The sequence below is a fragment of the Oryctolagus cuniculus genome, chromosome 13 (genome assembly GCF_051225735.1).
Source record: "Oryctolagus cuniculus isolate XC-2025 breed Fujian yellow rabbit chromosome 13, ASM5122573v1, whole genome shotgun sequence".
In the NCBI taxonomy this organism is placed as follows: domain Eukaryota; kingdom Metazoa; phylum Chordata; class Mammalia; order Lagomorpha; family Leporidae; genus Oryctolagus; species Oryctolagus cuniculus.
In genome coordinates this window covers 102,242,807-102,270,632 of record NC_142879.1, presented here as the reverse complement: position 1 = coordinate 102,270,632, position 27,826 = coordinate 102,242,807, and the positions used below count along the sequence as shown (strand labels likewise).

General features: G+C 38.5%; 1 protein-coding gene across 1 annotated transcript in view; it reads left to right on the top strand.

Moving 5' to 3' along the window:
* Positions 1–27,826, top strand: part of LOC103352168 (uncharacterized) — an 82,930-nt gene that overhangs the window by 54,313 nt on the left and 791 nt on the right. The window contains exons 19-23 of the mRNA XM_089311279.1: positions 7,958–8,045; positions 11,725–11,753; positions 11,887–11,959; positions 16,081–16,271; positions 20,984–21,156. Of these exons, the coding sequence (XP_089167405.1) occupies positions 7,958–8,045; positions 11,725–11,753; positions 11,887–11,959; positions 16,081–16,271; positions 20,984–21,156 (554 nt within the window). The remainder of the gene's footprint in view (positions 1–7,957; positions 8,046–11,724; positions 11,754–11,886; positions 11,960–16,080; positions 16,272–20,983; positions 21,157–27,826) is intronic.

Here is a 27,826-nt window from a genome sequence, read left to right as displayed (position 1 = left end):
GTATATATTAAGTAAAGATTTCATCATTTTGATTTAGCTGTGTTTTGATAAACATAAGACATTTTAAATGTAAAATACTGAGTAACTTCATGCTAGCAATATTCATAACCACATAAGTATTAATAATGGTGATGTTCATAGTGGCAACTGGAAATGAGATAGGATTTGCTTTCTGACTTGAGCAGTTGCTTCATACTGATTTCTGTGACTTCACTGAAGTCCTAAGACTTGTTAATATGCTGGCCTTTCCCTGGTAATGGAGTCTTGTGAAAAGTGATATAAGTCATTTGAATCCCAGTGGCCACACCTGAATGATTGATATCTAACTTTTAGGCAGTACAATAAAATAACATGGCAAGAAATAGGCAAACATGATGCAAACAGTGAAATACATACAGAATGAAGAAAAAAGCATCCAGTGATGTCAGTTACTTATGTTTGCAAGTAGACTTTTTAAAATCTGAAGTCCAGTGTGACTCAGTGGCAGTGTCATGAAAAAACTGAGAAATTTGATTTGGCATGAAATGTTTAGTCTTATTACTGCATCATTACTATATTTCCTATGTTAATATAGTGACGGGGCCCTTCAGGCCTTTCTGGAGATATTTTGAATGTTTTAAAATGAATAATTATTTTTGTTTTGTGCCTAATATAAGCTTGAATTTTAGACAGTGAATATATTAAAAGGGGCTACTTCTGTCATGGTTAGAATGTCATAGCAAGCAGCAATCCACGATAATTTGTTATCCACCCTTCATATAAATCTAGCAGAGAATGTGGGGCTGCAAAATATTCAGGGGATTTTCCATAAGGTTAAAGGTGGAACGTGGTGTAGAATTCTGTATTCAGAGATTTTTTTTCTTTGGAATGTGACTATGCCACTGCCAAGTAAAGGAAGAGTTGGGGCCATCCCTGTGAATGTGCAGGAGGAGGTCATCCTGAATAGAGAAGAACCTAAAGCACAGAAGAGTATGGTTCTTGATTCTCTTTTTAAACATTTATTTGAGAAACCAAGAGGCAGAGAGAGATGAAAGGCAAACCCACAGAGCTATCACATACAAATTTACTCTCCAAATCTCTGGTATGATTGGGACAAGACCCAACCAAAGCCAGTAGCTAAGTTCTCAAAACTCCATCCAGGTCTCCCTGTCAGGGGCCTAACTGCTTGAGACATCACCTCATGCCTTTCTAAGTCTGTATTAGCTGGAAATTTTTAATGAGATTCATTCTATTATTTGAAAGGCAGAATGACAGATAAAGATGGAGAGATGGAGGGATGAAAGAATTGAGCGACAAAGAGTTCTTCCATCCACTAATTGACTCCCCAAATGGCTACAGCAGCTAGGGCTGGGCCAGGCTGAAGCCAGGAGCCCAAAGCTCTAGCCAGGTCTCAAATTTTGGTGACAGTAGACCAAATACTTGTGCCATTCTTCTGCTGCTTTCCCAGTTGCATGGGCAGGAGGTAGATTAGGAGAATAACAGTTGGGGCTCAAACTGACATTCCAGTATGGAACTATGAGATGCTGCATTGCCAGTGGCAGATTCACGTATTGCACCACACACCAGCCACAGCAGGATTTTTAAGGTTTACTTATTTATTTCCAAGTCATAGATACAGAGAAAGGGAGAGACAGTGAGAAAGACTACTTCCTTTCACTGGCACACTCAACAAGTGGTCACAATGTCAGGGCTAAGCCAGGCCAAAGAAAGAGCTTCATCTGGTTCTCCTAGGTAGGTGGCAGGGGCCCAAACATAAGGGCCTTCTTCCATTACTTTTCAAAGGCCATTTGCAGGGCACTGGATCAGAAGTCTAACAGCATAATTATGAACTGAGGCCCACCTGGGGTGCCAACATAGCAGTCAGCAGCTTTACCCATTTGCCACAATTTTGGCCTTCCCAACAGGATTTTTAATACCATATCCAAAACCAGAAATGGAATCCAGGCACTGACATAGTGTATTCAGGTGCTCTATTAGTGTCTGAGACACTATGACAAATAGCTGCGAATGGTATGACTTGATGTCTCTTTCTCAGCTCTGTGTGTTCCTATTAGAATTATTTCCTTACATTTTCATCATGTGATGAGTATTTTCCTGATGCACTAGTGCACTGTGACAATTCTCTACATGACTAATTTAATGCAGCCAGTACAGTACAGTTCAAAACATAAGGCCTAATTAACACAAGTAATTAGGAATTAGTTTCCAAAATTTAGCTAAAATGTATGGTTTTATCACAGTGCAATTTATGCCAAATGTCTGGTTCTATGGTAGCTACAAGGATGACTAATCATCCTAATGTGCTTTTGAAAAGGAACTGTTTTATCTGTGGGTTTTCACAGTTTGGAACTCACAAATCAATACCTGACACTTCAAATCATCATTATTTTTTTTTTTTTTGACAGGCAGAGTGGACAGTGAGAGAGAGACAGAGAGAAAGGTCTTCTTTTGCCGTTGGTTCACCCTCCAGTGGCCAGCGTGGCCAGCGCGCTGTTGCTGGCGCATTGCGCTGATCCGAAGCCAGGAGCCAGGCGCTTTTCCTGGTCTCCCATGCGGGTGCAGGGCCCAAGGACTTGGGCCATCCTCCACTGCACTCCCGGGCCATAGCAGAGAGCTGGCCTGGAAGAGGGGCAACCGGGACAGAATCCGGCGCCCCGACCGGGACTAGAACCTGGAGTGCCGGCGCTGCAGGTGGAGGATTAGCCTATTGAGCCATGTCACCGGCCCTCAAATCATCATTATTATATTTGTATTGTCAATTGTCAATCTGTAAAGAATATTTCAGTGAAGGGGAAACGTGGAGAATATAAAAATGTTAGATTATAGCAATAAGATTTTGGATAAGTGGGGGCCTTTAAATAAAAACCATTTTGAACTGAAATTGATCACTTGGACTAGTGAGATGGCATTGGTACATACCACCTTGATGGGATTGTATTGGGATCCCCTGGCATGATTCTAACTCCACCATTTGGGGCAAGTCTGATTGAGCATGTCCCAAATTGTACATCTCCTCCCTCTCTTATTCCCACTCTTATATTTAACAGGGATCACTTTCCAGTTAAAATTTAAACACCTAAGAATAATTGTGTGTTAATCACAGAGTTCAACCAATGGTACTAGAACAAAACAAAGAGAAAATACTAAAATGGATAAAGTATTACATTGTACATCAACAGTCAGGACAAGCGCTGATCAAATCACTGTTCCTCATAGTGTCAGTTTCACTTCCACCATTTTCAATGTAGGTGCTTGGTTAGTTTTCGCCAATCAGGGAGAACATATGATATTTGTCCCTTTGGGACTGGCTTAATTCACTCAGCATGATGTTTTCCAAATTCCTCCATCTTGTTGCAAATGACTGGGTTTCGTTGTTTTTGACTGCTGTATAGTATTCTGTAGAGTACATGTCCCATAATTTCTTTATCCAGTCTACTGTTGATGGGCATTTGGGTTGGTTCCAGGTCTTAGCTATTGTGAATTGAGCTGCAATAAACATTAATGTGCAGACTGCTTTTTTGTTTGCCAGTTTAATTTCCTTTGGGTAAATTCCAAGGAGTGGGATGGCTGGGTTGAATGGTAGGGTTATATTCAGGTCTAAGAGTCAAAGGGATCACACAAACAAGACTAGTGTCTGCTAATACTAACTGATAGAATCAAAAAGGGAGAGAATGATCCATCATGGGAAGCGGGATACACAGCAGACTCACAGAATGGCAGATGTCCTAAACAGCACTCTGGCCTCAGAATCAGCCCTTAAGGCATTCAGATCTGGCTGAAGAGCCCATGAGAGTATTTTAGGCATGGAAAGCCAAAACACCCTGGAAAAAAAAAGAGAAGACCTAAATGGAAGATCTCTGCGAGTGAGATCCCAGTGGAAAGAACAGGGCCATCAAAGAAGGAGGTACCCTTCTCTGAAGGGAGGGGAGAACTTCCACTTTGACTATGACCCTGTTGGAATAAGATCGAAGTTGGCGAACTCAAAAGGCTTCCATAGCCTTGGCAACTCATGACTAGAGCCTAGGGAGATTACTGACGCCATAAAGAGTGTCAAATTGTTAAGTCAACAACAGGAGTCACTGTGTACTTACTTCTCATGTGGGATCTGTCCTTAGTGTGTTGTCCAATGTGAAATAATGCTATAACTAGTACTGAAACAGTATTTTATACTTTGTGTTTCTGTGTGGGTGCAAACTGATGAAATTTTTACTTAATTTATACTAAATTGATCTTCAGTATATAAAGATAATTGAAAATGAATCTTGATGTCAATGGAAGGGGAGAGGGAGCGGGAGATGGGAGGGGTGTGAGTGCGAGGGAAATTATGGGGGGGAACCCTTTGTAATCCATTAACTGTACTTTGGAAATTTATATTTACTAAATAAAAATAACATAAAAAAACAATTTTGAAATTAAAATTCCCCCAGATTGAGTGCTGTGGCATAGTAGGCTGAGCCTCCACCTCCGGTGTCAGCATCCCATATGGGCACTTGTTTGAGACCCAGATGCTCCTCTTCTAATCCATCTCTCTGCTATAGCGTTGGGAAACAGTAGACAATGGCCCAAGTGCTTGGGCTCTATACCTACATAGGAGACTGTGCAGAAGCTCTTGGCTCCTGGCTTCTGGTCAGCCCAGCACCAATCATTGTGGGCATCTGGGGAGTGAAACAGCATATGGAAGACCTTTCTCTCTGTCTCTCATCCTATCTGTAACTCTGCTTCTCAAATAAGTGAATAAGATCTTTATTAAAAAAAGAAAAGAAAATGTCTTGATTACTTTTATGGCAGCAATGTTAGTCATTACATACATATAAAATTGTGTTTTCTATGGTGACGGCTGGACAGTGAGTGAAAACAAGCCTAAGTTCTTAGGTTTGAACAGCTGCTGCCTTGGGGTCAGGCATTTCACTAAGTTATAAGCCATACTCTTATGCTGATCTGTAAGTTACTATCTATCTTGCCTTAAAAATAAAGATATAAGCTATTTGTGTGTTACCACATTTAGGAAAATGGTACCAACATTTACCTCAGTTATGTGTACTGAGCAAATATATTTAAATCTGATTTTTTTTTTCCTTAGCATAGAAGTGGGAGTTGATTTTGGAATTCCTTAGTCAGAGAAAACCTTTCTGAATGTAACTATGATGCTGCCAACGAACGGATGAGATGGAATCATGTGTGTGAAAGTCTAGGATTAGAATATTCTGGGCAGAAAACTAGTGGGTCTCATTTTTTATCATTTGGTTGTTATAGTTGGGTATTAGCAAAACTTTAAAGTGGGACAACCATAATTGCAGCCATTGTTATGTGATCAGTTTAATAAAGAAAATGTGAAAATAAGTGCCTGGCATGTTTTAATGTTACTTATTTTCACTTATTTTAGTGGCAAACCAACAGAGAGATCTTCAGTGCAATGATTTACTGCACAAATACTTGAAACATTCAGGACTGGGCAGGTTCTATCTAGGAGTTTGGTATTTGGTGGACCCTCCGCAGGGTTGGCAGGGACTCATGTATATAAGCCATACCTGCCTCGCAGCATGCACATGATCTAGAATCTGGAGTACAAATATAGTAGGTTAGGCACTACTCTATGGGATGCCAGTGTCCCCAGGAACAGCTTACCCTGTCAAATTGCTCCCCCTAGTCTGGCACAGTTTAGAAGCTAAACACCTATTATAGTTTATATCTTTTCCTTAAGGCTTTTTGTACCTTGTTGAAGATATTGACACAAAAGGCAGACACAGAGATAACACAGATAGATACCTACTCACATGCCAGTTGAGACACGCAGAACTCTCTTGGGTCCTATAGGTCAATCCCTATGTGTGCCTGCAACTCCAGGAACATAACCTCGTTGAAGCTGAGATACAGGAACTGGAAACTCAGTTCCAGTCTCCCATGTGGATGGCTAGAACTTAAGTACTTGAGTCACCACCAACTGCCTCACTCTGCCCACATTTGTAGGAAGCTAGATTTCTGAGCTGGAGCCTAGACTTAAGCCCAGGCACTCTCACATCAGACATAATCCTTTAGACTTAGCTTCTTCACCATTTGACCAACCACTTGCAAAGAGACTGTTTCCCCTTTCTTTCTCTCTTTAGTGCATACCTATAAGGAATTAGTTCCTCACATTTCCCCATCCCATGAGTAATTCAACTATGTGCTAAGTACTTTACAGCTGTGTAAACTCAAGGTTTCTTTCATAAATCCAGTACCATGCAGTGAAAAAGAAAGGTTTAGGTATCACAAGGAATTTGTTGAGTTTTAAGAATAATCTTTTCTAAGAAATAAAGAATGTTTCCACTCTACCAGTGACCAAATATATGAATACTAACTACCTTGGAACTTTTTCTAATTCAGGGATGATTTCTTTTGGAAATTTTCTATAGGAATATAGTAACTTTATACTTGAGGCCTTTCTGGTAATATTTTAATTGACACCTTAAATAAATTTTGTTGGTGAGTTCCAACTATGTGGTAGGGCAGTTAGGCACTGACTTTACAGGTTTGGGCTACTTCTCTTATGGTTGGAACAGAAAATCAAGGTAACAAGCACTAACAGTTACCTCTAAATGCCTCATAAAAAGTAATGAGAGACTGTTGAATAGAGATATTGAGGGTGTCTGTGCTTTGTGTTGGAATGGTTTGTATGGTGGAATTCTGTAGGCAGAGGGAAAAAATAGGGCTACTGATTTGATGCTGCCCAGCATAAGAATGAGAATGTACATTCGCTCTGAATGTCTAGAAGGAGGACATTATGGACAGAAAGATTAGTGGATCACCTCTGTTTATTATTTTATTCTTCACTTCCAGAAATTAGCAAGATGCAGGTAGTGGACTAACCATCACCCTCAATCTTTTTTTAATATGTTATTGTGTGTAGAAAATAAATGATGCAAATGAGTGTCAGACACATGTTAGAAGCTGAAGCAGAAAAATACACTTATTCTTATTAAAGCTTACAGTACAATCTTCACAGTATTTCTTTCTTTCAATGAGTTGCATACTAATACAGGTTTTTGCATACTGTTACGAAGCATAACATAAAGGAAAATTTTACTTACTCTCCTGCTATTTCATTCAAACCATCTTCACGTGTTTAAACATTGTATTAAATAATATTTAGGACAGGAATTCTGCCTAGCATTTAAGAGCTCAGTTGGGATTCTGGCAGCCTACATCTTAGTACCTGGGTTAATGTCTTAATTCCAAATCCAGCTTCCAACTAATGTGCATCCCTGTAAGCAACGGGTCTAAGCTAATGTAATTGTGTTCTTGACATCCACATCAGAGACTGGGACTGAGTTCTTGGCTCTCAGCTTTGGTGTGGCCCATGGCTGACAAGTGGTGGCATTTGGAGACAGAACCAGTGAACTGATATACTCCCTAGCCTGTCTGTCTCTTTCTCTCTTTTTCTCTCCGTGTTATATTTTTCTTTCTCTGTATTTCTTGACCTGTCAAATAAGTAAATAAAAAGAAAACTTAGCATTTCTAAACCACTGTGTATGTAAATGTACAGCTTCTGAGATGTTCTGTTTATACTCAGTATGGCATACTTTGAAGTTTCTTATGTTTAGAATGTTAAGACAAAACCTAGAAATTGTTCATGTGTTTAACTCTGTATTATAACACTACAATTTTTCAATGTGTTTTTCTAGTTTGTCTTCTTTATTTTATTGGGGAATACAATGCAGAGTTGACTTTTTGAGTTAGTTTGTAGCTAAAATATGTTATTAGTATCATAAGTTATTGTTCCTCTGAACCTCCATGCTGCATTTATAGAATCAGTAACATGAAACTCAAAGTTAGGCCTGATCTTGAGAATTTGTATAAAACATGCTGATCTTATTTTTGCCTTTATAAAGTGGAACTCTTTAGAAAGTGGAAAATTAAGATTCTTTTAGAACATTGTTGGGAAGTGTATGCAACTCATTATTGGCATTAACTTTAATAGACTATTTCTACAAATTCTTGGAAGGAATCCATTAATCAATCAATGGCAGCAGATGCAAAAGGAAAAGATATGAATGAACCACTGGAAGGTAAGAACTGTAGTTTTTAAAGCCAGTTGACAGATGTTTATCTAAGACATGAATATTGATGTATACCAATAGCTGAAGAAAGTTGTGTATTAAATGCATAGTAAGGAAAAGATAAATGAGAGTGGTAAGCTGTGTATTGTGCCACTAGTTAGCAATGCATTAAATTGTGAGTGCCCCAGAGGAGCTGAAGTATTAGCTCCATTTCAGGATAACCTACAATCAGAATAAAGTCAGGGAATGAGGATTCAGAATGAGGGAGAGCCCCCATTCTGAGGGCTGAGGTGATATCTTATGGTAATTTTCTCATTGCATTTTCCTAATGGCTAGTAATATTAAGTATTATATATATTTATGTGTGTGTGTGTGTGTGTGTGTGTGTATTGACTATTTGTATTTCTTCTTTTGAGAACTGTCCATTCATGTCCTTTGCCCATCTCCATGTATTTCTGAATGTGCTATTGTTCTTCTGGTTGACTTGTCATTTCATTACTTGGTAATTTTAGTCTTTTTAAATGAAATTAGAATGGGGAAAAGGGTGAAATAAAATTAACTGCCTGAGAAAAAGCCCATTAAACCATGACATCTTATGCCATTTAAATTTGGGGGATGTGGCAGGGATGAACTTAAGGCTACATTCCAGAAAGGGGAGTTAAGGAAAAGGAATATATAAGGAAGCTTTGTAAAGACTAGAACTTCTTAAACTTAAGAATCTCTGGGGACCTTATTCAGCATGCACATTTTGTTTCCTTAAATGTGGGATTCTGCATTTTCATCACGATCCCTGGTGAGCTTTAGGGTTATATGTTTCCCTTCAGAGATATTTGAAAGAAGGACCTTGGGAGAAGTATTCAAGAACTAAAAGGATAGAGGGAGAGTATTTTTTGTTTTTATTTCTCAGCATGTTCCTATCCAGAGGATGAAAGGGGAGGAAGAAAGGAAGGAAGGAAGGAAGGAAGGAAGGAAGGAAGGAAGGAAGGAAGGAAGGAAGGAAGGAAGGAAGGAAAGAGGGAGGGAGGGAGGGAAGGAGGGAGGAAGGGATGGAGGGAGGGAAGTGAGTGGAGATAAGTAAAGGAGAGGAGAGGAGAGCGGGGGAGGGGAGAGAGAGAGGAGAGGGAAGGTGAGGAGAGGGGAGGGGAGGCAAAGAAGGGGGAGGAGAGGGAAGGAGAGGGGAGGGGAAGAGATGAGAGGGAAGGGGAGGGGAAGAAGGGGGAGGAGAGGGAAGGGGAGGGGAAGAAGGGGGAGGAGAGGGAAGGGGAGGGGAGGGGAAGAGAGGTGAGGGAAGGGGAGGGGAAGAGAGGAGAGGAGAGGGAGAAATTGGAAACAGGAATGAGAGGAAAGAAGGAAGCCAAGAAGGAGTAAAGTTTGAGAGGCTCTGGGGAAGGCAAGGAGAGTTGAAGGGAGGTTGAAATAGAAGTTAGAACTGTAAATTGTAGTGATAAATGGGAAAATAAGTGGTGTGGATAGTCCCTAAAATTAATGGTAAGGCGAAGAATCCAGAGCACAGATCCAGAGATTACTTTTGATAAGGAGGGATGATTCTGAAGAGGGAAGAAGAGAGAATGAAGTGAACCTGGTAAATTTAGAGTTACTAATGAGGAAACATGAGAATATTCACTTCAGATGCCTTCTGTATGTTCAGATTTAAACACATTAGGTTATTGCTGCTCCAGAGATTACCAAAAACAGGATGGTGTGCTGGTATTGCAGCCACTCATTTGAACTTCATTTAATTCTAAAGCACTAGTGATATAAATTGCATGGATGCTATTTAAATGAGAAAAAATTTGAATACTGAATCATTGGCTTATCTATAGCTAAATTTTTTATAAAGTAGTTTCACAAAATTAAAGTTAGCATACTATGCTAGAATAAATGTGTTTTGGAAACAAGATATCATAGACTTCATTCCTTCAATACCAGAATTTTTCAGCAAATATTGCATTGATTTAGAATAAAAAGTGATATTAATAATTCTGTGGCAGCTTAGTGAATTTATTCTTTTTGATGACTAGGTTTCTGTGTCAAAAGCATATTATATGCAATTACTTATATATGTTCTATGTACCTTCTTGAATCAGGGGATAAAATCTTTAAGACATCTAACTAGGGCTAGGCACTGTGGGACTGTAGGTTAAGCCACCTGTCGGGATGCCTGTATTCCATGTTCGGGTGCCACACTTAAGGTTCATCCTCCTGAAAAACTGCCTGGGAAGCAGTGGATGATGGACCCAAGTACTTGAGATTCTGCAACACTTGTGTGAGAGCTGGAAGGCAATCCAGTCTCCTAGCTTCCACTTGATTTTTTTAAAAATTTATTTATTTAATTGAAAGAGTTACACAGAGAAGGAGATGCACAGAGAGAGAGAGAGAGAGAGAGAGAGAGAGAGAGATAAGTCTTCCATCTGCTGGTTTACTCCCCAAATGGCCACAAAGGCTGGAGCTGAGCTGATCTGAAGTCAGGAACCAGGAGCTTCTTCTGGGTCTCCCAAGTGGGTGCAGGGGCCCAAGGACTTGGGCCATCTTCTACTGCTTTCCCAAGCCACAGCAGAGAGTTGGTTTGGAAGGGGAGAAGCCGGGTCTCAAACTGGTGCCTATATGGGATGCCGGCATAGCAGGCAGCTGATTTACCTGCTACACCACAGTGCCGACCCCTCCATTTGATGTTGCCATGGCTTTTGTGGGCATTTGAAGAGTAGATGGAAGATATTTCTCTATCTCTCTCATCTATATTCTTCCGTCTTTCAGATAAATAAGTAAAATCTTTCAAAGCTAAACTAGAGGAGGAAAGAAATGTACACAAACCAGTAGTCCTCATAATTATAGAAAACTGTGACTATGTGTTACTATCTAAAGCCAAGTATATAAACCAATTGATGAGGTCAGACCACTTTCTCTGCTAAGAAATGAATTATATATTCATCTTTCATCACAACTGTACGCTTCCAAAATACAGGAGACACCGAAAAACAATTGTAGCACAATGGAATAAATGATTCTGATGTGTACAGTAAAGGTATGCTGTCACATTCGACCATCAGCTTTCTCATTTAGACTCTCATGGTCATGATTTGTTCCTTTGATTAAAGATCACATTTGTCCCCAGTACTCAGCATGCTCACTTTGGCATATGGGTACCTTTTTGCTTAATTAACAGTCATACTTTTTGAGACATTGTCATACGTTTTGAAATCTTAGTGGCGTGTTTTATTAAACCCATAGGTCTATTTTGTTGAATTTTATTTGATTTTTTATTTTTATTTTTATTAAAAATTATTATATATGTTTATGGAATTCAGTGTGACATTTCATTATATGTATACAACATATCTTGATGAGATCAGGGTAATTGGCATGTTCTTTTCTTTCACATGATATTATTAAAGCTTGGTACTCCTTTTATTTCATTATAAGATAGGTTACTGTGATATAGTTGCTCAACTATGCTGTGTAATACTAGGAACTTATTTTTGATAGAACTCTGGTTTGTATGTTTTTATATATACTTCTATCTTGCATGTTGTTTTCCTAGCACCCCAAATATAAACCGCTTCCCCCAAACCTACAGTAATCATTTCCATAGCCACACATGTGGACTTAGCGCAATGCTAAACCTGCACCATATATTGTCGGCCTTGTCATATTTACATATAATTGACTGTATATCTCTTTTGCTTTTTAGAGTTTGCTAAGGGATCCACTGAATTGACGGTAATAACGTTTACATTTTTGTCTTGAATATTCTCAATAGCTGGTAATAATGTGTATTTTACATTTTTCTCTAATTAAATACATATTATATGAAATATGCATTGTTAACTATCTTGTTTCAAAACTCCTTCAGCCTCGTCTGGAAGCAATACATCCTTTTTGGGCAACATCAGTGGGAATGAATGAAGTACAAACATGCAGACAAGGTAATTTTGCAGTACAAATGTTATCTGGAAAGAAACACAGTATTTGAAATGCCTTCAATCTTCATTCTAAAAATTATTTTTGTCTGCAGATTTGATAAAAGGTTTTGACACAAATAATGCAGATATCATTTTCAGATTCATGTCTGAAAAAAATATATTTCTCATCTAGAGACTGTAACCTTTAACTGAGATGCTAAAAAATACCTTTCATTTTTTGATACCCTGAAGTGCCTAGTTTAAAATTCCTATCTTTTATTAGGATTGACATAAGTTAATTAAGATATTAAAATTTTCATGGTTTAAAATGTCATAGAATTCTGATCTTTACCTAAATTGGAACATTATTCCTAAATTTCATTTGTTTTAATTGTTCCATCCTAGTGATGTTCTGATTAGCATACTCTCATTTGTGTGTGTGTGTGATTACAGAGAACAGAGACAATACTTAATCATTTTAAAGCACAGAAGAGGAACTGCAATCTCAAAATAGTTAATAAGATTTGGAATTTTCCCAAAGAATAAATATTTGAAGTGACTGGTATGCTAATAATGATCTAATCTGATCATTATACATTGTATAATACAATACACATATGGAAACAACATATTCTATGCCACAATGATGTGTCAATATAGAATAAAAATATATACTTTAAATTTTCTTTAAGAACTGATTTAGTGTCCCCAAATAATTTAATTGTAAATTAGAACTCTTAAACATTCTCATCTTAGGGTTCTTTTTACCATTAAAATCCTTGTGAGTATTTGGAGATCCTTTACTTAGTGGACTGCTCTGTTCATAGTTAGTTTATTAGATATGAAAACTGGGAAAATTAAGTACAAGCATGCAGAGTCCTACATTCCAATATCCATGACCCATTAACTGTTACAACTAATAGTATTTATGGCATATCTCTCTGAAAAAGTTGATTCTGCACTTTTAAGAGAATGGATTGAAAATTGCAATTAACACCTAAAATTATTTGATTGGATTTTTTGGCACCTGAACATACCAACTTGGATCAGAATTTAGAATTACTACTTGAAACCCTTTGTAGTCTTACCCAAATGTTAATGCAGTCCCTGGTGATGGAATCACCTTTAAAGTTTTATTTCTTCTGAATATAACCCTACCACACGACCCAGCCATCCCATTCCTCAGAATTTACCCAAGAGAAATTAAATTGGCAAATAAAAAAGCTATCTGTACCTCAAAGTTAATTGTAGCTCATTCACAATAATGAAGACATGGAATCAACCTAAATGCCCATGAACAGAAGACTGGATAGATAAATTATGAAATACGTACTCTATGGAATAATACACAGTGGTAAAAAATGAAATCTGGTCATTTGCAACAAAATGGAGTAATCTGGAAAATATTATGCTGAGTGAAATAAGCCAGTACCAAAGGGAAAAATATCATATGTCCCTGATCTGTGACAACTAACTGAGCACTTAAAAGGAAACCTGTAAAAGTGAAACTGACACAAGAAGCAATGACTTGATCAGCCTTTGTCCTGACTATCGAGGAACAGCTTACTATTTTATTCTTTTTAATATTTTCTTTTTCTACTTAATACCATTGGTTGAACTCTTTACTTAATACACAGTTATTCTTAGGTGTTTAAATGCAATTGAAAATTGACTTCTGTTAAAAAATAGGAGTGGGAATAAGATAGGGAGGAGATGTACAGTTTGGCACATGATCCCTCGGACTTACTCCTAAAGGGTAAAGCTAAAATCTTGCCATGGGACTCCAAATCCCATTAAGTTCACAGGTACCAATGCTATCTTACTAGTTAAAGTGTTTAAGTTTAACTAGTTTAAGTTCATATTTGATCATAAAGATAGGATTAAGTGTCAATGGGATCACATAAATAATATGTGTCTGCTAATAATAATTGATAGAATTAAAAAGGAGAGAACACTCCAACACGGGAAGTGGGATACAGAGCAGATTCATAGAATGGCAGATGCCCTAACATGGGAAGCAGGATACACAGCAGATTCATAGAATGCAGATGCCCTAAACAGCACTCTGGCCTCAGAATCAGCCCTTAAGGTATTTGGATCTGGCTAAAAAGTCCATGAGAGTATTTCAGGCACTGAAAGCCAAGACACTGGCAAAAAATGACCTAAATGAAAGATCTCCGTGAGTGAGATCCCAGTGGAAAGAACGACCCATCAACGAAGGAGATACCTTTCTCTGAGGGTGGGAAAGAACTTCCACTTTGACTATGGCCTTATCTAAATAATGTCAGAGTTTGTGGACTCAAGAGGCTTCCATAGCCTTGGCGGCTCATGACAAGAGCCTCAGGTGATCACTAACATCATAAATAAGAGTGTCAATTGTTAAATCAAGAACAGCAGTCACTGTGTACTTGCTCCCCTTGTAGGACGTCTGTCCTTACTGTGTTGTACTATGAGAATTAATGGTAAAACTAGTCTTCAAACAGTACTTTATACTTTGTGTGTCTGTGTGGGTGCAAACTGTTGAAATCTTTACTCAGTATAGAGTTGATCTTCTATATATAAAGATAATTAAAAATAAATCTTAATAAAGAATAGGATGGGACAGGGAGTAGGAAATGGGATGGTTGCAAGTGGGAGGGAAGTTATGGGGGGAAGAACCACTATCATCCAAAAGTTGTATTTAAAAATTTATATTTATTAAATAATAGCATTCTATAACAATTTTTTCTGTTTTTCTGATTTTGTTCTAGACTTGTCTTAAAATATTTAAATATGATAGTTTATCTTTTATCAAAATGATAAAAATATTTCAGATAAATACCAGTTAGAGCATTCTGAAATTCTGTGTACTTTGCTTCTATATTGGAACTAAACTAATTTTTAATTAATGCATTTGTATATGTTAATCTTATTTGTATTATTTTCATTCTTATGGTTGAAAAAATAACTTTTAAGTTTTTCAGACTGTGATTCTGCCCCCAGCTGCCTACTAGTTTGATTATCCTTTGATTCTCAGTAATAAGAGTTGTCAAAGATATACAAATTTGACAATTGATGATACATAACTGTTTTATTAACTCTGTGACCAAAAACCCATCAATATCCATGGAATCTCATGGACAGATAAAAGTAATAGCTGAGGAAATCAGAGCACAGAATTTTAACCCTGGAGCACTTCTGTGTGACTGCATAATTTCATAGTGTGACTTTCAAACATCATTTTGTTCCAGGGTTCACTTTTGGATTACTCCTCTTATGCCACCTAAAGTCAACAGGATATAATTCAGAAAATCATTTTTATTCTTGAGCTCGAGTTCACATATAAACAATAGAGACAAGAGTATAGATAATTTTGTGTGGGCTGGTATTTAGCATAAACTTCTGAGTGGCTTACATGATTATATTTAGTACACAGGAAGATATCTGCTGTCTCCTCAAGTTGTTTGCTGATAATTTGGAAGTCAGAGGTATTTCTTTTTTTTTTTTTTTTTTTTTTTTGACAGGCAGAGTGGACAGTGAGAGAGAGAGACAGAGAGAAAGGTCTTCCTTTGCCGTTGGTTCACCCTCCAATGGCTGCCGCGGCCGGCGCACCGCGCTGATCCGATGGCAGGAGCCAGGAGCCAGGTGCTTTTCCTGGTCTCCCATGGGGTGCAGGGCCCAAGCACCTGGGCCATCCTCCACTGCACTCCCTGGCCACAGCAGAGGGCTGGCCTGGAAGAGGGGCAACCGGGACAGAATCCGGCGCCCCAACCGGGACTAGAACCCGGTGTGCCGGCGCCGCTAGGCGGAGGATTAGCCTAGTGAGCCGCGGCGCCGGCCAGAGGTATTTCTTAAAGAATTAAATATTCAATGAAAGATTAAGCTTAAGCTTTCGATTGATAAAATGAGTTATTTGCTATTTTTTTAAGATTGTAGCTTTCCTCTCACTGATAATTAACATATTTAAGTAGAAATATAGATCTGTAAGGGGCACTAGAGTTACCTGTGTAAATGCCAAAAAAATATTAAACAAAATATCACTAATTGAATTAGACCCTGGATATGTGCCTCACCTCAGTGGCCCAGAAAACATTTTGGACTTGTGACTTACCCAAACTAAACAATTGAAGCATATGATTCAAATAATAAAGTCTAGTGTTTTGTAGTTACAGGCAGAATCAAGTTAAAACCAATACCAAAACATCTCAAGAGGCATTTCCTTCCTCACTGCAATACTAATCAATATAAAAGCACAGAACTTGAGTTAAAAAATGTCAAGTCTTCTCCAACAAATAATGACATTAAAACAGCACCCAAGGAAGAACAAGAATGGCTTGATGGAAGTGAAAATAAGCAGGTATGTAAAAACGTAAACTTCTGATTTCATATTTTTGTGTGTATCATAGCATATACCAATCAAAATGACTTTCCATACCAGATATATATATGTATATAATATATGTAGGTGTGTATATATGTATCAAAAGATCATAATTTAATGCTTAATTAAAAAACATGTTAACTGCTTATTAGACAAAATCTTAGAAGCTGTTGTATAATATAGCTAATCATTTTCTTGAAAGAGGCAAACAATTCTAGATATGGTGTTCAATAACATTTTTAAAAACCTATCACACAGGCCGGCACCATGGCTCACTTGGCTAATCCTCCGCCTGTGGCGCCAGAATCCCATATGGGCTCTGGGTTCTAGTCCCAGCTGCTCCTCTTCCAGTCCAGCTCTCTGCTGTGGCCCGGGAAGGCAGTGGAGGATGGCCCAAGTCCTTGGGCCCTCCACCCACATGGGAGACCAGGAGGAAGCACCTGGCTCCTGGCTTCGGATCAGCGTAGCACTGGCTGAGGCGGCCGTTTGGGGAGTGAACCAATCAAAGGAAGACTTTTCTCTCTGTCTCTCCCTCTCCCTGTCTATAACTCTACCTGTCAAAAAAAATTAAAAAAAAAAAGAAATTATTTGTTCTTCTCCCTCACATAGGGACAAAACATCAAAATGAAGTACTGCAGCAAAATATGTGTAGGTTTAAGAATGAGGTAGGATAAGATGGACATTTGTCATAGTCATTAAGATACCACTTGGGATACTAACATTCCATATCACAGTTCCAGGGTTTATGTCCAAGTGCTGCTCCAGTTCTGTCTTCCAGTAATGCATACCCTGGGAAGCAGGTGATGGCTCAAGTACTTGTTTCTCTCACGCTCCTGTGAGAGATGTACCTTTAGGTTCCCAGCTTCTGGCCTTTGCCTGGCCTAGTCATGCTTATTGTGGGTAGTTGTAGAGAACCAGCAGAGTTTGTCTCTTTCTCTCCCCCTCTCCCTCTCTCCCTCTCTCTGACTTTCCAATACATTAAAGTAGATTTTTAAAAAGAATGAGGTAGTCTCATTACAAGTAGTTTCTGGCCTTGGTGAAAAAGTTTAACTTGCAAAATACAAAGAGGTTCCCTTGTTGATACTCTACTATTTGCCTGTGTCAATTACCTGATCCATTGTGATTTTCTACCTAGAAAAAGCTTATGTACACAATGATGTTGCTCTCTAAATTACAGTTAAAAAAATCTTCATAGTTTTTATTATTTAATTCTTCCCAGTGACCTTTAACCTGGGCAAATAATTTAACTGAATACTCTATGACTTTCTGAACCAGAATAAGTATAAAGATTTTTTTAAAAATTTTAATAAGCCCTAGCCATTTTGATTGGCTTAACAATAAATTACAGTTATCTATTTTTTAAAGATTCACTTATTTATTTGAAAAGCAGAGTTTTGGAAGAGGGAGGAGGGAGATATGGGAGAAGGGAGGGAGGGAGAGAGAGAGGAAGAGAGAGAGCACGAGCAAGAGTGAGCTTTAATCAACTGTTTCACTCCACAATTGGCCACCTTGGCCAGGACTGCGCTAGACCTAAATCAGGAGCCAGAAACTTCATCTGAGTCCCTTATGCGGGTTCAGGAAACCAACTACTTGGATCATCTTGTGTGAATTGTATTGATTACATATTAAAATATGAATATGTGGGATCCAGTGAGCATACCATGGGAAGGAACCATTGTTTGAGAGTGAATATTAGCATGTACCTGGCCTTGAGTGTTGTAAAACATATTACAAGCATAGTGAGTCTGTTTATTGTGCCTTGTCTATTGTACAACTTTATCTGATTCAGTTAAAGTACATGGAACTTTGTGTTCCAACATGACTATTTTAAAGATTTTTCAAACACTTACATACACTTTCATGTAACTTTTATGCTTACACAAATATTTCTGGTGAATTAGACTTTTATAAGTATCATAAACCACCACCAGAAGTTCAATGTTTGTCTCTAAATTAGGATGCTACATTCTGGAGTACTTACAGTTTTATAGGTATGTAAAAATCTACAGATATCCTCTTATAGGTAAGGGTAGATAAAGCCTCTCTTCACGCTCCTCACCCTGAAGGCATTGGAGTATTTTGACAAAGTCACACTGCTCATTTCTGTGATTAATTTGGTTATTTTCTCTGGTAATGTATCTGATTCAGTGTTATAGAATGTGTGTTTTCTGTTAGTGCCATAAAATGCTAGGAAAAGCCACTCTGTGTACTTTGTCTGAATCATTTAACCTTTTGAAGTTTTATTCCCATTATCGGTAGATAATGGGGCCAGAACACTTAATTACTTCATGCCTTCCATCTATGAAATTATATGCTTAGTGACTGTAAAATGAGGGAAGCTTATTTTTCAGTATCTCTCACTAACAATTCATGACATTCCCTCTTTTGAGGTGTGGCAAACTTGGACGGATATATTTTAGTGAGCATGTATCCCTTTTCTGAATATCAAATATCCCAGGATCTAAAGGGAAAAATATTGCTGGAAACGTAGTTTTTTTTTAAATTAAGATTTACTTTATTTATTTGAAAGACAGAGTTGCAGAGAGAGGTAAAGACAAAGAGAGAGGTCTTCCATCCTCTGATTCACTCCCCAGATGGCCACAATGGCTGGAGCTGCGCTGATCCGAAGCTAGGAGCCAGGAGCTTCTTCCGGGCCTCCTACATGGGTGCAGGGGCCCAGGGACACAGCACCGGCCTGGCAACATAGTTTTCTAAAGCTTTGTTTTACACCTTTGTGAACCCAATGGTTAAGAATGTTATACTATTAAAGTTTTAATGATCTGTGAATACTTTAAAAGTTATTGTCTATGGAAAAAATAATTATAAAAGCAATGAGAGAAAAAATAGCTTAGAGCACAGAGGGGAAGCCTCCTTGCTGTTACTAGAGACCTGCATCGTCAAATCCTGTAAATCTGGATGGTTAATATAAAATCCAGGTGACAATGACAGAAAGTGACATATTTTACGTGTTTCTCTTATTGCTTCCATACAGGTTAATAAACATACTAGATAGTGAAATGTGGATAGAAATAAAAGCATAAAATGAGGAAGTACCATCTTTGACATTTTGGAGAATTGTCAAAAGTTTTAAATTCAGAAATGAAGCAGAATGCACCAAAATTTCCATGAGCTGTAATGCTGAAACTAAAGTATATAACATGCAGCACAAATACATTTCATTGACTAGAATTCATGGCGAGTGTCTTAGGTGCAGTAATCACTTTGAACTTCCATGAAGTACATCTTCCTCCTCAACAGTTCTTGGATAAAAAATACGTTAAACGTGATTATCTTGGACAATTAATTCCTTGTGCCAGTATCAACAATCTTAAAATTTTTGTTACTTTGAAGAGCAAACCCAGTTAAAAAGAATTTTAGATCCTCCCATCAGGATGATTCCTAGCAAATCAGTCCTTTGTTAACCTAGTGAATTTTTGGTCCCTTTAATTGTGTTCTTTCTCTAGTTATATCAGACTCTGGCTTGGTTCTTCATTTCTGTGTGAAGCACTTAAACAGAAGTTGTTGCTTATGATGTGTGGCATATTCATATGCCACTGCTTGTCCTGTTTTCTTAGAGACTGCTGTGTTTTTCACTGTATACACTTGGCACTATGCTCATAAGCTTTCCTTCATAAAATAGAAAAAATGGGCTCATTTTGCATAATAGCTAATCTTTTTATCCAATAATGTTGTAAGGAAATTTCTTGAATTCTAAATGTTGGTCTTTCTAGATTTTTTCAAAATTGATGTTTCCAGGATTAAAGTTTATTACAATGTAGTTAAGTTATAGGGTTGTCTTTCTCTGTTACTTTCAAATAAATAAATAAATATTTTAAAAGGGAACTGACGTTACATAGTGGGTAAAGCTGCCACCTTTGATGCCAGCATCCCACTTGGTGACAATTCATAATCTGGCTTCTTACTTCCAATCTGACTCCCTGATAATGGCGTGAGGAAGACAGTGGAGGAAGACCCAAGTGCTTGGCCCCCTACTACTGATCTGGGAGTCCTGGATGCAGTTCCTGACACTTGACTTCAGCCTTGCCCAGTGTTTGCCATTGCAGCCATCTGGGGAAGGAACCAACAGATGAAAGTGCTCTCTCTCTCTCATATGTAAATAAATATTTAAGAAGTGTAGGGTTATTTATCATAACCCTACCTGAACATGAACACCATGGGAGACCAGGAGAAGCACCTGGCTCCTGCCTTTGGATCAGCGCGGTGCGCCGGCCACGGCTGCCATTGGAGGGTGAACCAACGGCAAAAGGAAGACCTTTCTCTCTTTCTCTGTCTCTCACTGTCCACTCTGCCTGTCAAAAAAAAGTAATAATATCAATAATACCAGAAATTTACATTAGCATTTTAAGACCATTGTAGGATTCTAGCACACTGTCTATTGCCTGTGGTGTATTGTAAGAGCTAATTATTGGAGGTGAATTGTTTCTCCAGTTTCCATTGTTGTTTTATTGAAGAATTGTAACATGTGTAATATCCAAAGTATTATTGATAAACTTTTTCCAACCAGTAGCAGGATGTTCAAAATTTTTTTCTGTCACTGTAGTAGAAAACAGTGTATGTAAAACATTTATGTAGCAATAAATGTGCTACATAAAATGAATAATAAATGAACACAAAAATGTTTATATTTATGTACTAACAGCGATTTTAATATGAAACTTTCATTAAAGTTTGAAGAAAAAGGGCAGCGTTGCCAAAGTAAGGAAATGGAAGTGTTAAGAAACTTGCATGAAAGTGCTGCTCCTCCTGAGGACAGTGATGGTTGTGGACTGAATCAGCAGAGACAGAGTGGGGACCTTGACAACCAGCAATCTGCCACTAAGAAGAGTGAAGAATATTATTCGTAAGTCTATAGCAATATTTAACATTAGGTGATGTGATTTTTATTGTGCTATAAAGCCACTTCTAATTGGGTTATTATCTATGATTAACATATTTTTACTAAGGATTTTATTCCATGCTTTGGAATTAGAAATATATCAAGAAACAAATAATATTTGCAAACCATACTGCTAAGTATTTGTTTAAAAGTTAATAGTTGGCAAATGTGAGGGAAAAGTTATTATCTACTGTTGGTAAATACAATTATAAGACTCTTTGAAGGGTAGCTTAAGAGCACATGTCAAAATTTGAAATAAACCATTCTTTGCCCTTGTAGCAACTTCACTCTGGGATTAAACCTGACAAGATAGCATAGTATGGTCTATTGTACCCTACTACACCCATAAGTTAATGACATTTATGATGTATTGTCATCATCTATTATGTAAGATGTAATAGGACAATTAGTGTTAAGGATGTAAAACACATATGATAAAGATATTTATACAAATATGTTGCAGGGCCAGTGACATGCACTCTTCCTATATGAAGGTGGTCTGAGTCCATACTTCTCTGCTTCCTATCTACCTTCCTTTATTTTTTTTATTTTTATTTTTTTGACGGGCAGAGTGGACAGTGAGAGAGAGAGAGAGAGAGAAAGGTCTTCCTTTTCTATTGTTTCACCCTCCAATGTCCGCTGTGGCTGGTGCACTGCGGCCGGCGCACCGCGCTGATCCAAAGCCAGGAGCCAGGTGCTTCTCCTGGTCTCCCGTGGGGTGCAGGGCCCAAGCACTTGGACCATCCTCCACTGCACTCCCTGGCCACAGCAGAGAGCTGGACTGGAAGAGGAACAACCGGGACAGAATCCGGAGCCCTGACCAGGACTAGAACCCTGTGTGCCAGCGCCGCAGATGGAGGATTAGCCCATTGAGCCATGGCGCCGGCCCCTATCTACCTTCCTAAGAGTGTATCTCATGGGAGGCAGTAGATGGTGGCTCCAGTACTTGGGTGTCCACACCCCCTTAAGAGACCTGGGTGGAAATGCAGACCCTTGGGGATCCTTTCCCAGTCCTGGCTGTCCTGGGTATTTGTGAATGAAACAGCAGATGGAAAATCTTTAATATGCTAGTCTATCTAGATCTGTTTCTCTGCCTTCCAAATAAAATGAAAATAGGTTAATAAAACATGTTGCCCATGTACATATGTATAGGACATTTACAATAACATTGTTTATCAACAATTTAGAATCAGTCTATTTTTATTTTTTATTTTTTTTTTTTTATTTTTTTTGACAGGCAGAATGGACAGTGAGAGAGAGAGACAGAGAGAAAGGTCTTCCTTTGCCGTTGGTTCACCCTCCAATGGCCGCCGCAGCCGGCGCGCTGCGGCCAGCGCACCGTGCTGATCCGATGGCAGGAGCCAGGAGCCAGGTGCTTTTCCTGGTCTCCCATGGGGTGCAGGGCCCAAGCACCTGGGCCGTCCTCCACTGCACTCCCTGGCCACAGCAGAGAGCTGGCCTGGAAGAGGGGCAATCGGGACAGAATCCGGCACCCCGACCGGGACTAGAACCCGGTGTGCCGGCGCCGCTAGGCGGAGGATTAGCCTAGTGAGCCGCGGCGCCGGCCTAGAATCAGTCTAAATACCAATCAAAATAGAAATAAATTGTCATACCAATAAAAGAATGCAATATGCAACCATTTTTAAAAATGAGGTTTTATCTATAGTACACTGCTTTTTCACAACTAGAGAATATTTAATGTGACTAGTTTGGTGATGCATCTTAAGCATATTTTATTAAAATACCATATCTGCTGAGTTGCAAAAGGGGAGTCCATGGGACACTTGTACTTCTTATAACCAATACCTACTTTATTTTTGAGTTTTGATCCCAATTTGAGCCTAAATATTAAAATATAGAATCTATAAAATAATTTGAGCATTATTGGGTATTTGCATACTGTGGTCCATATTCCTTATAAGCATTTCAGTTTGTTAGGTAAACCTTCTCAAATGCGTCAAAGGATGTTTGATCAGCTAAAGCAGGAGTTGTAAACTTTTTCTGCAAAGAACCAGATAATGAATATTTTAGGCTTTTTGCATCAGAAGGTCTCTATAGTTGTGGTGCGAAATCCTCCATAGACTATAAGGTAATTAGTGTGGCTTAATATCAATAAAACTTTATGAACAGTACTAGGAAAGATTCAGCTGGATTTATTCTTGGGCACGGTTTTACTGAACCTATGCCAAAACATTGGTACTGCTAATGCAATAAATCTTCCTTTAGAAGATGGACTACAGGCTAAAGAATGTTTCAGAATGTATCATACTGTATTTTTCAGGAGTGACATCAAATAAAGCTTACAAAAACTCTAGTTGTGGAGCTGGTGCAGTGGCATACAACTTAAACTTCCACCTGCAGTGTTGTCATCCCATATGGGTGCCAGTTCAAATCCTGGCTGCTCTTCTGATCCTGCTCTGTACTAACTTGCCTGGTAAAGCAGCCAAAGATGGCCCAGGTGCACGGGACTCTGCACCCATGTGGGAGACATGGAAGAATCTCCTGCCTCCTGGCTTTTAAGCAGCCCAAAAGTCGCCCTTGAAAAATTTAGATTTTCAATATTATCAGCAGAATAATAATATTCAGTTATATAATACCTAATGAGGAACTTTTCAAGGAATTCACTTCCTTAAGTTTATGAATTATTTACTGCTTTGATCAGAACATTTTTAGTTCCAACAACTTTAGAGAATCGCAAATATTCCCTAAAACCATTATGCGAGGATTGAAAAATTCAGTTAAACATGGAGAAAAATAGATCTTCAATGATCATGGCCTTAGCAGTGATCTCCTTGGGAGAACTGTCTCTATTCACTGACTCAAATTGACTTTCTCTTCACTCTTGGACTCACTCCAGTTGTTTACATTCCCACAACCCCTCCAAAACAGGTTTTCTCTGGATTGCCACTGATTTTTAATCTATGTTGTAGTACTTTCCAAGGTCTCCTTTTCTTTTCATTAAATATTCCTTCCCTCCTTCCTTTCTTCCCTCCTTCTCCCCTTTCCCCTTCCCCCCTTCCTTCCCTCCCTCCCTCCCTTCTCTCTCTCTCTTTCTTTCTTTCTTTTTTTCTCTATTTTTCTCTTTTTCTCTCTTTCTCTCTCTCTCTCTCTCTCTCTCTCTCTCTCTCTCTTTCTAGTTAGAGGGACAGAGAAAGAGATACAGAGAGATCTTGCATCCACTGATTTGCTCCCCAAATGGCAGCAATGGCTGGACCTGGGCCAGCCTGAAGCCAGGCATTTGTTTCAGGTCTCTCATATGGTTGCATGAGCCCAAAAACTTGGACAGTCCTCCACTGATTTCCCAGGCACCTTAGCAGGGAGCTGAATTGGAAGCAGAGAAATCAGGACTCGAACTGGCCCATATGGGATGGTGGCACTTCATATGGTGGCTTAACCCTCTGTGGCAAAGTGCTGTCACAGGCTCTCATTTTAATTAACCACTCAAAATATTTGATCCTTTGAGGGTAAAACATCTTTAAAAAATTCTCTTCAAATAATACATTTTGTCAATATAGTTTGAAACAATAGGAAAATAACAATTACTTATGGTGTTATATTTGTGGACAGACTATTTTAGGACAAGCTAAACATATTTGGGCATTAAGTCTCAGCTTAGATTTTGTAACAGTTTATTATGTCTGTAGAACACTTTTCCTTCAAGATCATTTCTTGACTTGGCTTTCAGGATATAATTCTCAACCAATCTCTTTCTGTTTCTTGTCTACTCCATCCTGTGTTGTTTCCCTTGTTTCTCTCATCTTCTACTTTTAAAACATGGATATTTCCCAAGGCTGTCTTTGATCTTTTTTCTCATGGTTTCACTATCTTGTTTATGCAAATGAATTATGAATTTTTAACTGCAACTTAGATCTCTCTCCTTAATTCCATATTTTAGATAATAACCTGCCTACTCAACACTTCTCTTTGGTCATTTATTCAGTATTTAAAATTTAGCCTAGTGCTGTGCTAATGATGTTCTTGTTCATAGCAGCCCCTCATATAGTTTTTCCTACTTCAGCGAATGGCAACTCTTTCATCTGTTCTACCAACAGCCTTGGAGCATTCTTATGCCTCAGCCTTTATGTGACAGCACATGTTGTCAAGTATACCTTCACAATATGTCCAGAAGCTAGATACATCATATCCAAGTCAGCATCAGCTGCTGTCTATATTAGTTTGTAGATTCCTCAGTGATTTTCTTCTTTATTTTTTCATAAATCCTCTTTTCATTAAATCTTAACACAGGGGATCTCTTAAAGTCAGATTATATCATTTTTTTCTACTTAAAACCTAGTGATTTCATTTGAATTCACATACTAAACTTCTTTCTAATGCCTACAAGGCAATACATGTTGTGACCTCACTCATCCTTATCGCTGTGATTTAAATTTGTGATTTTCCATCTCCTCATTCTACTTATGCTACAGAAATTTTCACTATTCCTTAAACATACCTGGGCTCCTTCTGTGTTTGAAGATTCTTCCTTAGATGTCCACCTGGCTGATTCCTTTCCTTCCTTCAATGTTTTTCTTCCTAAGCAAGATCTTCTTTGGCCTTCTAATATGTCCACACCTCCCTTAAACATGGAAAACATCGTTTCTCTGCTTTTGTTCTCTTCCTCTAACATACTGTATTTTGTTTTTATATAGCTTGTTCATTGCTAATGTTTTTGCTTTACTCTTTTGTGTTGGATTTTGTCTTTTCACTACCATATCTTTTGTACATAGAAGAGGCCCTAACATGCATGCAGTGAGCAGCTACTCAATAATTTTTTATTACTTGAGTGAATGCAGCTTATCCTTCGAGTTTTCTTAGACATTAGAATAATACTCACTTAAAAATTGATTTTATCTGGGTTCATTCTATTTATTTTAGTTGGCAATTATATACATTTGTAATCTTTTGACTCTAGTAGTCTACATTTATGTGTGTATGTATATATGTTTTATTATATATACATATATGTTTTATTATACCTTATATAATAAAATATAATATCCTGGAAATCAACAGATGATGGCTCCAGTACTTGGGTCCATGCACCCAGGCAGGAAACAATGATTGATTTCTGGACTACTGACTTCACCCTGGCCCAGAGGATAGGTGATCCCTCTCCCTTCTTCTGCTCCTTCCTCCCTCCCTCCTCCTACTCCATCGGCCTCTCTGCCTGTCAAAGTAAATTAAAAAATTAAATGTTAAATTTTCATCTAAGGTTGGCATTATTATATTTCACAAAAAACCAAAAATATAGCACAATTATAACTGCTACTTCCAAACCTGAATATTATGCTTACAGACTGTGGACCTCTATATTTTAGTGTAGCATTCAAAATTAGTGTAGGCCTCATCTCTCAATGATAGATTTAGGTATTTTATATTTTTCTTGCAAATTCCAAAGAAATATATCAGATATCATATGCCTACTCTTTGTTTGCACATTCTGTAAATAAAATGGTTTTCATCCACATTTTTCCCTCATGAGTTCTTTTTCCTTTTTTTTTTACCTCCTTTGTAAAGCTTTCCTGTGCTCAGATATCAGTTTCCAATATCAACACTTTTTTATTTAAGAGTCTGAAACAGGGGCTGGCACTCTGGCGTAGCTGCTGAAGCCGTTGCCTGAGGTGCTGGCATCATATATGGGTGCTGATTTGAATCTCAGCTGCTCCACTTCTGATCCAGTTCTCTGCTATGGCATGGGAAGGCAGTAGAAGATGGCCCAAGTCCTTGAGTCCCTGCACTTGTGTGGGAGACCTGGAATCAGCTTCTGGCTCCTGGGTTCAGATCAGCCTAGCTCTCACCATTGCAACCATTTGGGGAATGAATCAGTGGATGGAAGACTTCTCTCTCTCTCTCTCTGCCTCTCTGTAACTCTGCCTTTCAAATAATAAATAAATAAATATTTTTAAAAAAGAATCTGAAGCAGTCAGAGATAACTCCCCTCTTCTAATACACCCCATAAATTCCCTCAGTGGCCATAACTGAGCCAGGCTTAAGCCCATAGTCAGCAACCCAAACCATGTCTTGCATAAAAGTGGCAGGGATTAAACTACTTGGACCAATCTTCTGGTGTTTCCCAGTATATTATAAAGCTGGAATTGATAGTGAATCCAGGATTCAAATCCAGGCACTTTGATATGGGACAAGAATGTCTTACCCTGTATGTTTATATATGTATAAACATATATATATATATGTTTATATACACATATATAAAGATTTATTATTAAAGGGCAGAGTTACAGAGTGACAGAGAAAGGGAGACAGAGAGCGGTCTTCCATCTGCTGGTTCACTCCTCAAATGGCCACAGTGGCTAGAGCTGCACTGATTTGAAACCAGGAGCCAGGAATTTCCTTCGGGTTTCCAAGGAGGTACACAGGCCCAAAGACTTGGTCCATCTTCCGCTTCCTTCCCAGAGCACAGCAGAGAGCTGGATCAGAAGTGGAGCAGCAGGGACTCAAATTGGCACCCATATGGGATGCCAACACTGCAGGCAGTGCTCTTCCCACTATGCCACAGCGCCAGCCCCCTGCTTATTAACGAATAGGTGAAACACCACCCCCCCAATATCAACCCTTCCATATTACCTTATATCATAATTGTGTTTTTACCTGTTTTCCAAAGAAGATATAACAA